The 15,912-nt window shown below is 36.9% G+C and overlaps 1 protein-coding gene across 7 annotated transcripts in view; it reads right to left on the reverse strand.

Annotated features, from left to right (window-relative positions):
• The window catches only part of gbf1 (golgi brefeldin A resistant guanine nucleotide exchange factor 1), a 165,415-nt gene that overhangs the window by 20,408 nt on the left and 129,095 nt on the right, over positions 1-15,912 (reverse strand). For all 7 annotated transcript variants that reach the window (XM_078428585.1, XM_078428581.1, XM_078428580.1 and 4 more), the window contains 9 exons: positions 15,655-15,780; positions 13,603-13,685; positions 11,023-11,259; positions 10,251-10,344; positions 8,423-8,599; positions 3,944-4,008; positions 2,495-2,618; positions 1,352-1,423; positions 844-938 (listed from right to left, as the gene is read on the reverse strand). In XM_078428585.1, the coding sequence (XP_078284711.1) occupies positions 844-938; positions 1,352-1,423; positions 2,495-2,618; positions 3,944-4,008; positions 8,423-8,599; positions 10,251-10,344; positions 11,023-11,259; positions 13,603-13,685; positions 15,655-15,780 (1,073 nt within the window). The remainder of the gene's footprint in view (positions 1-843; positions 939-1,351; positions 1,424-2,494; positions 2,619-3,943; positions 4,009-8,422; positions 8,600-10,250; positions 10,345-11,022; positions 11,260-13,602; positions 13,686-15,654; positions 15,781-15,912) is intronic.

Consider the following 15,912-nt stretch of genomic DNA (forward strand, 5'->3'; position numbering starts at 1 on the left):
AGGTGGAAGATGAAACAGCTGCCCTTCTAGTTTTACCCTGTCCCTGCATTGATGGGGCCCAGATGAAGCATTTCTTCCAATTTCATTTACAGTGCTATGGATTCCTCTATATTGGATATCTTTTTTGAAGCACATTTCTATTCAGTCCACAAGGATAACTTTGAACATCAAGTCGCTTATCACCTCAATTTTCTATCCCAATCCCACTCTGAATTACCACTTGCGGTCTCTTACTGTTGTTCCACATAAGCCCAATATAAACTCGAGGAACACTGCATTACAGACCTTGGAACAACGCCAAATTCAACAATATCAGCTCGTTAGTCTTTCCAGATTGTATTGGAACTGGTAAATTCTGTAAAAGCATTCTTAACCTGCAATGTTAATACTATATCTCTCATCACAGTTGTTGCCCGACCTGCCGAGTATTTGCAAGCAGAGCCTGTTTTTATTTCAGATCTTCAGCATCTGAACTAAAATCCTGCTTCTCCACACTGCAGCTCAAAGTTCCTGTACTTTCTTCTTAGTTTTTGCTCTGTTCCAATAAAACACCTCCAACATACAAATACTCAAGAGATCTTCAAACCTTTACCACACTCTCGACTGACACCACCACTTGCATCATACAATCCAAAAGCTGGTCTTCACCCTGCCTCCAACATTCCCTGCATGATCTCCAACTTTCCACAGTTCTGACAGAAAGTCATTGACTGTAGACATTAATTTTGTAGTTCCATCCATGCTGCTTGATCCAATGAACACTGCCTTGATATCTGGCCCATATTCGGCTTCTGAGAGTGACCAGTTGTTCAACCGCGAGGCAGCCCAGACACTTTCTTGTACCTGTTTTCCAGCACTATCCGGAGCAGCATCTCAAGGCAAAAAGCGGCATCTTCCTCATCATAGGTCTCCTCGTCTGGTGTAACAGAAATGAGGGCCTAAGGAAATTACAAGTTAAATTTAAATGTTTTCAAGGAAAGATGACCAAACTAAAGGAAGCTGGTAAAGTTGGTATAATAACACCATACCAAGGTAAATGAACATTGCATTAAGAATTCATCATCAATCTAACAGCTTTTGAGGAAATTGTCGTTTGGTAGATGCATGTGGGATAGTTACAGGGCATAAATTGATGAAAGAGATTCATATAATGTCTCTAGCAGATTCACAGCCCTCCAAAGAATCTGGGTCTTCCACAAGTTATTAAAATGACCTGGATTTGCCTCATCACAGCAAAACTCTTAACCGAATAGAAAAGATCAACAGTGAAACGCAATAACTATGGGCAAGAGACATGATAATCAATGACAAGAGCATGAGATTTGGATTGTTTACTTTATAATCATCGAACCTTCATCAGCTCTTGAAGTGACTCCAACTGTAGGAATTTGCTCTCAGTGATCAGCTTCTCAGGGTCACATTGCTGGAATTTAAAAAAAGTTCAAAGTCACGTCATGACCAATGGGGCCGAGGTAACATCACTGCTGATCATTAAACAATATTTAACCAATAAATACCCAGATGATAAATCTTAACGACACTGTAGTGTCTGAGACATAATTCAAACAATTTGAAAATCTCATGATATTGGAATGACCGGAATACCATCAAGATTTCTAGTAAATACCGCAACCACACAGCGCAATTTACATAAAGAAAAAATAAAATTGAAGCCAGGCCAGTTCTCTTTACAGTATTAACACAGTAAAAGAATGCTAACACACTGTGGGAAGGTGGCCCCTCTAAGCCTGAAGGATGGGGAACTGACGTTGAGCTGAAAGATTCTACAGAAGAACAGCAGCGGAGTATTAGGTCAAAGATACAGTGTTATTGCTGATTTGGATCTCTATTAAAGAGCTATTGAACTTATAGCCAAATTACATTTATATAATGGCATTTGGGAAATTCCATTTCCAGAATTCAAGTTCATCTTCATATGATGGCCATCACAGGCCAAAATGTACATAGTTATTTTGGAGTCTGCCATTAATGCAAGTTAACCATTCGTTAGCACAGAACAGTATAGTACAGGAACAGGCCCTTCAGCCCAACATGTCTGTGCCAAACGATGCCAGGTGAAGCAAATCTCCTCTGCCTGCACATGATCTATTTCATCATTGATCAATTTTTAATGTAGGCAACTGCAAGGCCCATTTCAGTTCTTTACGGATATTAATAATGGTGTAACCAGAAGGGAAAAATCAATTTTATCCTCTGACTAATCTAGTAAAACATTGAGAAATACTACCAACAAATAGAACAAAAGGAGAACAAAATGGAAAATGGTAATAGTCTATAAGAATGAAAGCAACACTTGTGTAGGCAAACTAATTTTAAAAATCAATATTTTTCCATTTCCACAATAAATCTTTTCTTAAAGGATAAGTGACTTTCAATATATTAGAAGTCATGAAAGTCTACCAAATGTAAAACATCTTGCAAAGAAAAACGTATACTTTTTCCAGGCAGTTAAGCAGCATTAACTTTAATTTACCTTAATGCATTCCAGAGCTGCTTGTTTGGCCTCTTCATTCTCTATAGAGGGTCCCCTCAGTCCAGACTGTTCATTTCCACTTAGTGTGAGCCAACTAACGAAACTCAGGACCGTGGATTCACCACTGCATTTCAATACAAAACAATTTAGTTCAGCTGCAAATATTTAAAGTAAGTTAGTATTACACAAAACTATTTAATATTGATGAACTGCACCGTTTACGATGACCCAGTAGAACAAACCATTTTAGTATCAGTTTCTATTTGTAACAGAATTGGAAGAAATTACTTATTTGAAACTGTAGCTTTAAAATGCGAGACCAGCTTAATGTCTGACCCATTCATTCGTTAAATTTTAAGATACTACATTGCTCATGGCAAGAGGTATAAAGGGCATCAGAGACCCACACCATCCTGGCCACACACAAATTTCACTCCTGCCATTGGGAAGATGATATAGGAACCTGAAAACTGTAACGGCCACGTTCAGGAACAGCTTCTTCTCACAGCCATCAGGCTACTAAACACTACAACATCCAAATAAGCTCTGAACTACATAGATGGGGGCATTAGTTTTGTCTTTTTGCACTTTGTTTGTTTGTATATAAAAATAAATACTGGACTTTTTTTTCCATTTAATATATTATTTAGAGAGCACTATGTTTACATATTTTATTATTCTGCTGCAAGAAAGAATTTAATTGTTCTATTTGGGACATAGGACAATAAAACACTCTTGACTCTTTTTCTGCCTCTATGGTAATTTATCCTGTCAAATTGTCCCATGGTCTCAAAGAGGCATTACAAAAATGGGTATACTTTAAAAATAAGGTAATCTGTTGAAATCTCAGAGACGTAGAAAAAATTGTAACTGGATGGAGTGAAGCTGTGTGTTGTGGTGAAACTCCTGGTTTACGGCCAGAGTTAGCAATTTTACACTACAGTAATTATCCAATTATTCTCATCCAGTTTAACTTTTAGGCCACCATTTATCATTTCTTGCATTCCTCGTTCAGATTCTCAACCCTCATTAGATTCACGATGTGCTCCTCCTCCCAACCCATCTTCCAACAGCGTCCCCCAAATCCCTTTCTTTTCTTCCCTTCTGACGGATGCCCTTCTCTCTGCCAATCCTTCATCCTTATCCAAGGATATTTTACCCTTCGTAACTTTGATTTGGCCTCAAATTCACAAAAGCAACATCATGGTAAATAAACATGTTTATATGCCACATATTAACAACGCAGTGGTGGCTTCAAATGAATTGTTATTCCAAGATCAAAAATCATCTCATCAGTCTGCCATATAAAGATACATCCCGAGCAGACAACAGACTGCTGAAGAAACTTGATGGGTCAGGCAGCTGCCTGACCCGTTGAGCTCCTCCAGCAATTTTCTTTGTTCAAGATTCAAACATCTGCTGTCTCGTGTCTCTAAATATTCTTCCTACCGATTTGAGGGTGTTTCTTCCCGCTGGAGTGAGATTTTTCCATTGGGTTCCACAAAGTCTTCTACCTGCACAAACAAAGATTCACTTGTTAACAAAACTCCAGAATAATAATTGATCAACTTAATCTAAATACTTTCAGAATTCAGGTTAGAGAAAGTGATACTAATTTTTGTGTGTTTAAAAGTAGTAATCATGCATACATCAAACAGGTGTAATAGCTAGGAAAGTAATATGAGACTATATATAAAGGCAAGATACTCCAATACAAAATTAATTGTTTTCAAACATAAAAAAACATGGGTATATTGTGTGGTTACCATGCTGGAAATGTACTTGTTAACAATTTAGTGGCGACTATTTGCATACCTTGGGTATGCAAGCAAATAATTTCACTGTGACTTGTCACATGTGATCAAGTATTCATTCACTTCCTTGACCTAAACTATGAACTCTTTCACGTTTGACAGATACCACCTGACCTGAGCAGTTCCAAGATTCATTGTTGTTCCTGCAGATTTCCATAACTCATAGTATTTTGCTTTTGCCATCTCTCTGATCCTCCAAGCAAGGACATTAATATGACTTGCAGTCAATAGGGTAAGAAATTATAGCCTATTGAGTGCAGGTAATGCATTTGAATAAAATTTCAAACTGGCTTTAAAAATTGTGAATGAAAATAACTGCAGATGCTGGTACAAATCGACGGTATTTATTCACAAAATGCTGGAGTAACTCAGCAGGTCAGGCAGCATCTCAGGAGAGAAGGAATGGGTGATGTTTCGGGTCGAGACCCTTCTTCAGACTGATGTCAGGGGGTCAGCCTCCCTGACATCAGTCTGAAGAAGGGTCTCGACCCAAAACGTCATCCATGGCTTTAAAAATTGATTAATTGTGACCAGCAGGTGGCAGTATTGCCTCAATTTTATCACAAATAGACAAACATTAATAGGCCTAATTTTATTAGGATCTTTTCATTATTACAGACCTTACTGTTATTTCCATGTCTTATTTAGAAATATTCAACCAGAAAGGAAAGAAATAAACAGAAATTAATTGAAAACTTGGGGTATTAACAAACATATTTGTAGATTTCCCAACTTGGGATTCCTCCACTCTCCAAACCCTCTAAAAGTGAAACCGAATACCAAATGTCACGTGCGGAAATCTACTAGTCATTCACAGTTCTACACCTTCACCCTGCCTGGTGCATATATAATGTAGTCAAAGTTCACCTCTCATTGTCCAATGAAACAAGGCACAAGGGCTTTATTCAAACATTGTTTTATTTTAATAACCCCTTGTCAAAGTCTCAGTGGAACTCACTACTGTTCTGAACTTAGTAATCTCAAGCTCCTCAATTATAAGGCAAGTTTGTGACATATACACTCCAGCTTGGGTTGGGCACAGCAGGATTGAAGGAGGAGAGGGTTGTCTCCAGCACAGTACCAACTCTTTGCAAAAACTTACAGTTCAAAGTTCAGACGTATGTAGTAATCCAGAATTTACGCTATGCACAAAGAATTTCTGCCACACCACAAAAATGAAAGAGATGACTTGTACTTTGTCAATTCATGCTTCAATCATTCTAACTGAAAAGAAAATGCTGACTCAACACTTTCAAATAAATCTGTAATGCCAGCCCAACAGTCAAATTAAACTCAGAAAAAAAATATGGATTTTTTTCCCCTCCCCAAGACCATGATTGTCACAGCATGAAATTTAAGTGAAAAAATTAATGGTTTTGTGATCCTGATGGGGAAATGGAAGCTGCTGTCATTGAAATCACAAATTACATTCTCATTTCTGACGACAAGCTTTTCTCTAATCTCTGACTTGTCAAGGTGGAGTAAAAAGAACTACTTAACGGTAAGTTAGTGCTTAACAAAATTTCACGTCACAACAATTTGTTAATGAATCTGAGATTAACATCTAGCTCAGATTTCACCAGAATAATAAAAGTAGCATTCTAAAGCAGTAATTCATGAAAGTTCAATGCTTATTCGCTGGTGCACAAGGCAATGAACAAGCAGGTAATCACAAAGAGATGAAGGGAAACTGATGTAACTACAGTTTCAATACTAATGCCACTCCAAAATAATTTACTTGTATTTTGAATGAACGTGCTTTGCTTCCACAAGTCTTCCTGTTCACAAAACACAAATTGGATTATTGTTCATTAAACATTTCCACTCAATGTGACCACAATGTCCCAGAAGTAAAAGGTTGATTGTTTCTACTCATTCCGATAACCAGCGTGCCATCCTTGACTTTATAAAAAGGTCATTAATAAATTTAATGGCAGTGTTAAAAGCTGAAAAGGTGCAAAGTTCTAGGCAGCACACCCTACTGATTAGAGTCAGCCTGTGGAAAAAATATTGGAACACAAGTTGAGTAATAGAAGAGACTGGGTGGGGAAAATGGGACAGGTTGGAATTTGTAAAATTAGTGTTTGGGCTGTTGGAAGAGCAGGAATGAAAATAGAGATACGTTTGCAATGAGCGACTGGACAATAGTGTTTGGTATGGTATTGTCACTTGCACCAAGATACAATGAAAAACTGTGTGTTCTATCCAGTCAAGTCAAATCATGCCATATATGACTACCATCAAGTCCTACACAAGTACGCAGGTACTGCAAAGGGAAAAATACCAGAGTACAGAATATAATGTTACAGTATTGCAACATTACAGTTCCAAAGGAAAAAAGTCCAATGTATGCAATTATGTAGGTTGGGAGATCGGGACTACACCCTAACTTATGGGAGGATCATCCAGTACTCTTATGACAGAGGGGAAGTAGTTGTTCCTGAATCTGGTGGTATGCGGTTTCAAGCATTTGTATCTTCTGCCCGAAGGGAGAAGAGTGAATGACCGGCGTTAAAAAGGTCCTTAATTATGTTGGCTGCATTCCCGAGGCGGTGTGAAGTGTAGATCATGAGCGTTTAACTGTCAGATGGAGTGGATGGTAGAGACAGGTCACTTTATGTTTCTTGAAAATTGGAATGATGTAGGTTTCCATTAAGCAGATGGTGATTTTGAAATTGCGCGCCAATGAACTGGTTAGTTTTCAACAATATCTTCAATCTCTCGCTTCAAGTCTACTTTTCCCAGTTATTTCATGGACAGTACATCATTCCAGTCGCTAATGAAAATTACCTGTTACAATGACTACTGCACAGTAGCTTATTGCAACAACATCTCAACACTTCTATTGCTGCTCTTGCAATAGTCAAATACTAATTTTACAAATTTCAACTTGTCTCATTTTTTTCCCCACCCAGTCAATGTTCTCATTTATTACTCATCTTGTGTTTTTCCAATATTTTTCCCACAGGCTGATTGCTACCTAGAACTTTGTGCCCTTATAGTTTTTAAACACTGCAAATAAATTTATTAATCACCTTTTTGTAACAATCAACACAGCTGACTTCACCATTTTTTGTTCCCTCCCTCTTTGTGCAGACCAATCCTAAAAATGACTTCTTTTGTTTTCTCCTAGTTGTAATTGAGTACTTCCATGCAAAATTAACAACCTTGGTCAATGCATGGGCATTGCACGCTTTCAGAGCATTTGCAAGAAGAACATTTATTCAACATGTTATATTTTCCCATACTTGCACAAGTAGAAATTTTCAGCACAATTTTCTGTTTTGGAAACTGGAATGTTTCTTAATATCAAAGGAATAATACAGTCAACAAAATTGTTCAAAGCAAAAAGCATTCTTGTGCATCAAGTCTCCCAATAGTTATCCGAATGAGTGTGTATTTCAGACATCACCAGTTTCATGATTAAATGCACTGTTAGGGTCTGGATGAACAGGGTCAAGATTGGAGGCTTTCAAGAAGGACCATAAACTAAAATTCATCTGAATCATGCCCTTTTTTTTTTTTTTTTTTGATTTTCCCCCCATTATTCTCACAAGACTGCATGAATAACAAGGCCTTCTTTGATAGACCATCCTCAATTACTTTAGGAAAAAATGGTTTTACCCCATGTTCTTAAAATATTACCGTCTCTGTAGTGAAGTTACTCCCACAACGGAGATGAGGATTCCTACCACCTATCAAGACGTATTTATTCCTTATTATTCGATGGATCAAAAATGTCTTTCAGTCTCAAACAATAAATATGGCCCTCCCCATCATGTATGAGGACCATTAACAGATTCCTTTTTGTCCGAACGTCTGTGCAGCATGAAGTTAGTAACCTAAAGGGAGCAATTTTAGCCATACCGTCTCTCACCAATATTATCATCTCATTTTAATATGTGTTAGGATTTATTTTACAAAAAATGTACATGAGCTAGTATCTGCCACAATAATGTCTTCATCTTTTTGCTTGGAAAAATGTATTTCTTTATTGCATATAACAACATCACGATGAGCATAAATAGCCATAGGCATTACTGTATTTGAAGAAGTCGCCTCACATATTCACCATACTTTAACAGTCGGAAGTAGTTCTGGAGGAAATACTTACTTCTATCATGGCTTTGGGCAAAAGCTCGGCACGGAAAAGTTGCAGCATCGCGTCCATAATGTTCTTCCACCCTTCTCTAAGAATGTCGCCATGACGATGTGACAAATTAAATACCGTCTTGGCTGCCAGTTGAGCTTTCGCATTGCTACCAAAAACATTTGGAAGATTCTCCACAGACTGCAGGAATAGAGCACAATACAGCTGATTAACATCAAAGCAGCCCAATGCCAATGGTTGATTTAATTAAAAGGGCTGGGATCAAATTGACATAGTTAAGAACATATGAAAAACAGAAGGAGAAAGATTCAGCCAAAGAAGTTTGTCTAATATATATATATATAGAGCAACTAAAATATTGCAGAGAGCAGGAAGACACAAATTAAATGACAGCTAGTTGCAAATTTGAAAAATGTAGCTTGTGATATAATAAATCGACGAGCATATTATGTATAACACGTGGATAAAATACATCTTGGTGCTATTAAAGGGGCAAAGGAAACAGTGTAAATCTGCCTAAACCCATTCCCGAAATCGGATCCTTTTCTTTGAAAGTAATGTGTTCCCCAAAGTACGAGCTATTACTTTCAAAGTTAAAATCTAAAGGTAACACTCGAGCCATGTCAAAATTAAAACATAAATGGCAAGGTTTCTTCCCCCTCAAAGCGAGCTGAACTCGCCTTCCTGTGACAGGGTGAATATTTTCCATAGATCAGACCAAATCTTCTTGCTACTGAAGGATATCCCAAGTTCATACAATATACTTGTTTTTAACAAGAATTAAATCTTGGAGGGCAGCTAGCGAAGGAATTGTAATTTAAATGATCTTACAGTTCACCATGCCTACAACAGCTCTGGGACCCTTTAAATTCCGGTAGTGCCAATGAGAGCGGTGTGTACCCATTATATTGATCCCAATGTTATAGTGCTCGAAGGGCGGCACGGTGGCACAGCGGTAGAGTTGCTGCCTTACAGCGAATGCAGCGCCGGAGACTCAGGTTCGATCCTGACTACAGGCGCCGTCTGTACGGAGTTTGTACGTTCTCCGAGATCTTCGGTTTCCTCCCACACTCCAAAGACATACAGGTATGTAGGTTAATTGGCTGGGCAAATGTAAAAATTATCCCTAGTGGGTGTAGAATAGTGATAGTGTGCGGGGATCGCTGGGCGGCGCGGACTGAAGGGCCTGTTTCTGCGCTGTATCTCTAAATCTAAAGAAATTGTGACAGATCTATACGAAACATTATGGAAGCCCTGGGTCGCGTGTTGGATAAATGCTTGGACTCTATAGAAAGGACCTGGCTCAACTAGGTTCCTGGTGGCATGAGCCCAGGGCCTACTGCAACCAGAAAGTGGGCCTCAGGGCAATGCTGAAGGCACTTCCCATGACCACCACCCAACAGAAGGCTTCAGAGAAATGATTTGGGGTACTGCTGGAGATTTCTAGTCTTCTGTTGTTTCAAGGGAAAACTGACATCCCACATTGATGCCAAACAAGGCAGTTTTCATTTCAAACACAGAATGTTCCGTACAACACTGAACTGTTTAGAATCCTATGTCTACAAGATGCATGGCATGATATTATACTTCAGGTGGTTCGGAAAATACTCATGAATAATGGTCACAATAATTTAAACAACTGCTATTAATCACATGAGGAATTAAAAGGTTTGAATGGAATGACATTATAAAAATTACATCTTATATTTCTGCAAATAAATTCTTCTTTGCAGATTTTATCCCAAAAAAAAGCAAGCTGATTTTATTTAAAAAAAGCAAAGATACAGTCTCAGGAGTCTTATGAAATAATTAAGTATTACAAAGCACCAACCTCACTGCTAAGAGTTGTAAATTTGCACAGGGAAATAATAAGATTGTCAAACACATCACTTAGTCCATAATGAGCTGAAATCATGGCACATTTCCTGTGGAGGAGAAAGGAAAAATGATCACTAACATAACAACTCAATATTGCTCTAACTACATCAAAGGTTAAAAATCATTGAGTTATAATTTGAACATACATTTATTGGTTGATGGTCCTAAAACGGTTTGTATAATTTCAAGGAAATACAGGTTTCGACAAATAAATCTGTTACAACTTCAGTGAACAATGTCGATGAGCACAGGTATAAGTATACCCAAATTAACCAGCTTTCTACTTTCTGAAATTATCAAAGTACTAATTTAAGAAAAAGCAACAGCTAAGGACAAAAATCAAGAGCTCATCCAATTTCATTCTAATTTATTGAAGATTAACTACAACTATGACTTTTAAATAGCACTCAACAGAAGGGGAATCAACTCAAGTTAAGAATAGCCACCAAAGGAATCCGACCCGCATTAGAAAAAGCAATAAAGTTGATTCAAGTCAAAGATAAATCAACATGCTTGACTTTGTTGAAAATCTTCATTTTAATATCGAACACACAAAAACCTAGGCCATCACTCTTCTGCACAGAATTAATTCCAATATGATTACACTCTTGGCACACATGTTCTATACACACCCTTCTGCCAAGCATAAAACTTGCTTTCAGAGATCTTTCCTGTACACGTTAACATTAAAATATATAATTGATTAGCATTTGGTAATATTTTACCTGAATCCAGATATTGCCTTCTGTATTATTGTTTCATCTAAACTCTTGTCAAAAACATAGGAAAGTGCAGCTATAGTAGGACCCCACGTCATGGTGAATAGGTCATGATCAAAGCTTCCTGGAGGCACATGGAGGAAGATGCCTTCTGACGAGTTCCCACGATTCAAAAGTACGTTCCATATATAGTTTTCTCTTACAAACCCCGTTTGTTCCTCAGGCATCACAATCTCATCATTCCTAAGGTATAACAATGTTTTTCTTTCAGATATTTCAATTGCACAGAGAACAACAGGGAGCTATTTACATTTGATTCTGTAAATTTAGTTTGAGTCTCTTTTTCTAATCTACACTTTATCCACAATGGTAAACTTATTGCTTTCTTTAAATATTGCACAGGAGGAAAAAATATTCTGGTGACTAGTGCATTTTTGATTTTCTGTACCACTATGTCAGCTTTTGTCAGTAAATTAGGTATAGCTAACATTTGTGCAGTTCAAAAGAAATCCCCAATATGTTTCAACATGAAATTTTATCATAAAATCTAGTTTCTGCTAAAATAAAAAAAGCTATAATTGCAAATGTAAAATCTCATTACCACATTGTATGATTTTATAACCTTACCATCTCTTTAATCCCATTTGTCTTTTATTTCCCATTAGTTGCTATTTTGATCAACAGTAACAAACAAGTTAATTAATAAAGATATGATCAAGAAATACGAGTATTTCGCCGGGTAAGTGTACCGTCTGCTGTGATACCGAGTTACATACAAGATGAAAACCAATTCCTCAGAATTGCTCGCAAGATTTGTTGACAGGGATCAACTTTTTCTTAGAAAGATCACTCCAACATGCCTTTCAGATTTCAATCTCCAGAGATAAAAGGACCAGATGTACTGGTAAAATCTGAGAACCCCATTCAATAACAAGAAATTAACTAATCAGTAGCAATAAGCCAATAACCTTGGTCACCTGTTCACGTACAGCTGCTTTTGAATTGCTGGCCTTTTTATTTTTGAATGTTAAAGCTTGTTTCAATGTCATCGTCTGTTACATTTGCAGTTTTCCAAATTCACATAAATGAGTATCCTGACGAGTAAATTATGCATCTCTCCAAAATAAGAGCAGCTAAATAGAAAGTAATTAATTGAATGTAAAAGCCTTTGGTTTGCTCAGAAGATGTGACCTTGATTAACAACTGCTTTGTTCTTTCTTTCTAGTTACTTATGGAAATATGAAATGATTCCATGAATCAGATACACTTTCCATTCATCACCATTTTTGATTTAAATTGAATGTTTTTTAACACTGAATCCATGTAAAACCAACTTTCAATAATTAACATCATAATTTCCCATGATGAAACAACCAAGAAAAATGAGGAAACATTCTGGATCTCAGGCAGCTCAAGCTTAATCTTTGAACCAGCTAACCCACTAATACAGTGCATTAAAACAACATCTCTTAAGATCTTTTTTGCTCTAATTGCATAGACTGGATGTGGAGAGGATGTCTCCACTAGTGGGAACGTCGAGGACTAGAGGTCGTAGCCTCAGAATTAAAAGACCTTCCTTTAGGAAGGAGGTGAGAAGGAATTTCTTTAGTCAGAGGATGGTGAATCTGTGGAATTCTTTGCCCAGAAGGCTGTGGAGACCAAGTCAATGGATATTTTTAAGGCATAGACAGATTCTTGATTAGTACAGCTGTCAGGGGTTATGGGGAGAAGGCAGGAGAATGGGGTTAGGAGGGAGAGATAGATCAGCCATGATCGAATGGCAGAGTAGACTTGATGGGCCTAATTTTGCTCCTATCAATTATGACCTTAAGTTCACTGCAAATTTTTTAAGAGGAAATATTGTCATTACAAATTTTAACTCTGTGCCAGTATTTAATAGAAGGCATTAATAATTTTCCATCTGATAGATATTCCCATGTTTCCTGTGGCAAGTGATAATTGCGTGATATTTTAAATATATATTTTTTGAACATTACCATGAACCAATCTCTGATTAAATATGATCAATGAAAATAAACTACAGGTTGAAACTCTCTCTTCTGGGATTCTGTGGCTCATCAATTCCAATGGTCCAGCATGGCTTGAATCTGTAGCACAGATCTATACTAATTAACTAATTCTAAATAATAAATATCCAATACCTAAAATCAACTAAGATCTGTACTAATCATTAACCTATCAGTGCAACATTTGCAGTCTTAGCCAACAACACTTCTGACTTATGGAAACATCGGGTTGTGTATAGTTCTCTCAGAACCCTTCTGTGACCCAGGAAGCACCTGTTCAGAGAAAGATGATCAGAGGACATTTCTGATGTCTGGGTCTTCTGTGATCTGGCATCAGTCTGGTCTCAAGGTTGCCAGACCAGAGAGTTTCAACCTGAAATTTTGATTAACTCCATTTTGTCGCAATCATTTCCAAAACCCTGAATTGCAAATATCGTTTTATAAAATGAAGCGCAGTTACTCGCTGCCTGTAGCTTATTCAATAGATTGTTATTAAAACTAAATATATTAAGGAAGCTATAAAGCTGACTAGGTAAAATATTTGGTTAAACAAACTTACTTTATTCCATTGTAGATGTCTTCTAACATATCTTGGTCAAAATCTTTGGAGCCATTAACTCCTTTCAAATTCTTTTTGAATTGCTACAAAGAAAAAGACCATAAAGCAAATTATGATCAAGAATTTATGGTATGATTGCATGATAATTAACAGTGCCTTTAATCAATAGAGAAAACAAAAGGGTGGATGGAAAGTCTAAAATCACAAATTTGCATTGGCATTGAAAATAATCAATCACTATCCTTACTAAAATTATCATGAGATATAAGTACAGTGCTGGTACATATTTTAACATTCAGTTTATTAAACTGATTTCAGCGAATAGGTCAAGCAGACTATCTGATGAAACACAGTATGATCCATGGAATCTAAAGGGATTTAAAGGTTTATTTTACAGTGAACATATAATTACTGTTGACTTTTGCCAAAAGGCTTGTTTCACTTCAAGTTTTAAAAGGTTGACTTTGACACATCAGTAAAATGTAAAGTTTCTTCCTTCAGAAAGTAATGAACATTTTATTTAATGGTATAATTAATTAACTTGCACAATCAGGACAAACCCTTTCTGTCAATATGAAGTTCAGAAGCGATATCCTAAAATGTCCCATTTGTAAAACAGATGGAACTGACCGTTACTTTAATCTGTTTATGGAACTGTGAGCCGTGCAAATTTACTGCCCAATGCTTATGCCAACAGAACAACGGCAAATGTAATTGATTGGGTCCAAATCACATTGGCCTTTACATGGGAAAGGTATGATATGAATGAGTTTTTAAACTGAAGGCATTACCAGCCAAATTCAGTTGAGAAAATACATCTAATTGATAATAAGAGATACAGAAACACTGATTAATTTATGGCATTGAAATCAGGAAAATCAATTTTGAGAACCACACTACAAAATATGATCAACTTCAAATTTTTTTTACTTTTAAACCAGCTACATTGCAGTGTTATTAGATTAAATCTCAAGGCAGCTTTCAAATTACCCTGCCACAGACAGGCATTAATTTATCATTAATGTCGAGAAGTATTGCATGCCTAACTGCTTTAAACCCAAGTCATTAATGTGAGTGATTTCTATTATGGCAACGGCAACAAGATACCAATTAGTTAAGTGGTCCTTAAAATCTTAATTAGGCATCAAACCCTTAGGGGACATTTAAAGACCCTATTGTTAAAATAATAATAGCATTTAAAATGGATAGAATCAGGTAGGTGGCCTTAATCTGACATGATATGGTACTATTTTCTCAACAGCCTCACAAATAAACTATAAAAATCAAGGCAGGGAATAATATTTAGCAGTCAATTAAAACTCAATTTTATCATAATATATCCTGTACAAGAACGAGATTATATTTTCAGTAACAAAGCACCAGTATTAACAATTACCACCACAATTTTGTCTTTCATCAAAACAAAAAGTAATAATGCTGAAGACTTCAGACACGGTCAAAGTGTGGCGACATTGAAGCCATGCAAGTGCTCATCATTGAACCTTTCCAATAGGAGTGTTGACCACCTAACCGTGACATCTTGCCGCAGCACCATTACTAAAACTCTCACCCTCAATATCAAATAGGGTCACCATTGTGATCAGAACCTTAACTGTGCCAGCCACATAAATGTGATAGTTTGAAAAGCAGGTTAGAAGCTGGGTGCCCTTGTAAAGGTGCGTCACCTGACGACCCAACACCCTTTCACTACCAACCAGGCACAGGTTAAGGTGGTAATAGAACATGTTCTACACTTGATTGCGTACAATTCCAAAGTCAGTCATGCACAAAATCAAATTCTAATAATGAAAACGAAGGAATGGTTTCAAAAATAATATGAGGTGCAAGTTATGACATGATTACTATGGCAATTATAAATGCTAATGACGCAGGTTTCATGTCGGCGTTGTGCTAGGAGATTGAACAGTAAACCCTTTCATCTTTGTCTTGTGTCTTTACATTCTATTATTATTTCAACAATTAATAATGCAATGTAATAGTGAGGAGTAAATATTTTCAAAACTGATTCACCAAAGCTCCTGAAGTACCTACCTCCAGTGTCATTGGCACATTTTGCTTACGAACGTTGTAATTGTGTTGATCCGTATTGAGCATTATTACAGCATAAGCAAGCGCAAAGCAGGCATCATTGTTCACAAATGGTGATCCATTAATTTTCTGTAGAGTAAGAGACAAATGCAGAGATTTACCACTCAGTAAATGCAAAAACTGGTTCAAATGCATAATTTTCAATTAGCATCATCATGCAGATAACCAGGTGAATAAACATTGAGAGACACCCATATACAT

Source organism: Rhinoraja longicauda, chromosome 35 (assembly GCF_053455715.1).
Source record: "Rhinoraja longicauda isolate Sanriku21f chromosome 35, sRhiLon1.1, whole genome shotgun sequence".
Lineage (NCBI taxonomy): Eukaryota > Metazoa > Chordata > Chondrichthyes > Rajiformes > Arhynchobatidae > Rhinoraja > Rhinoraja longicauda.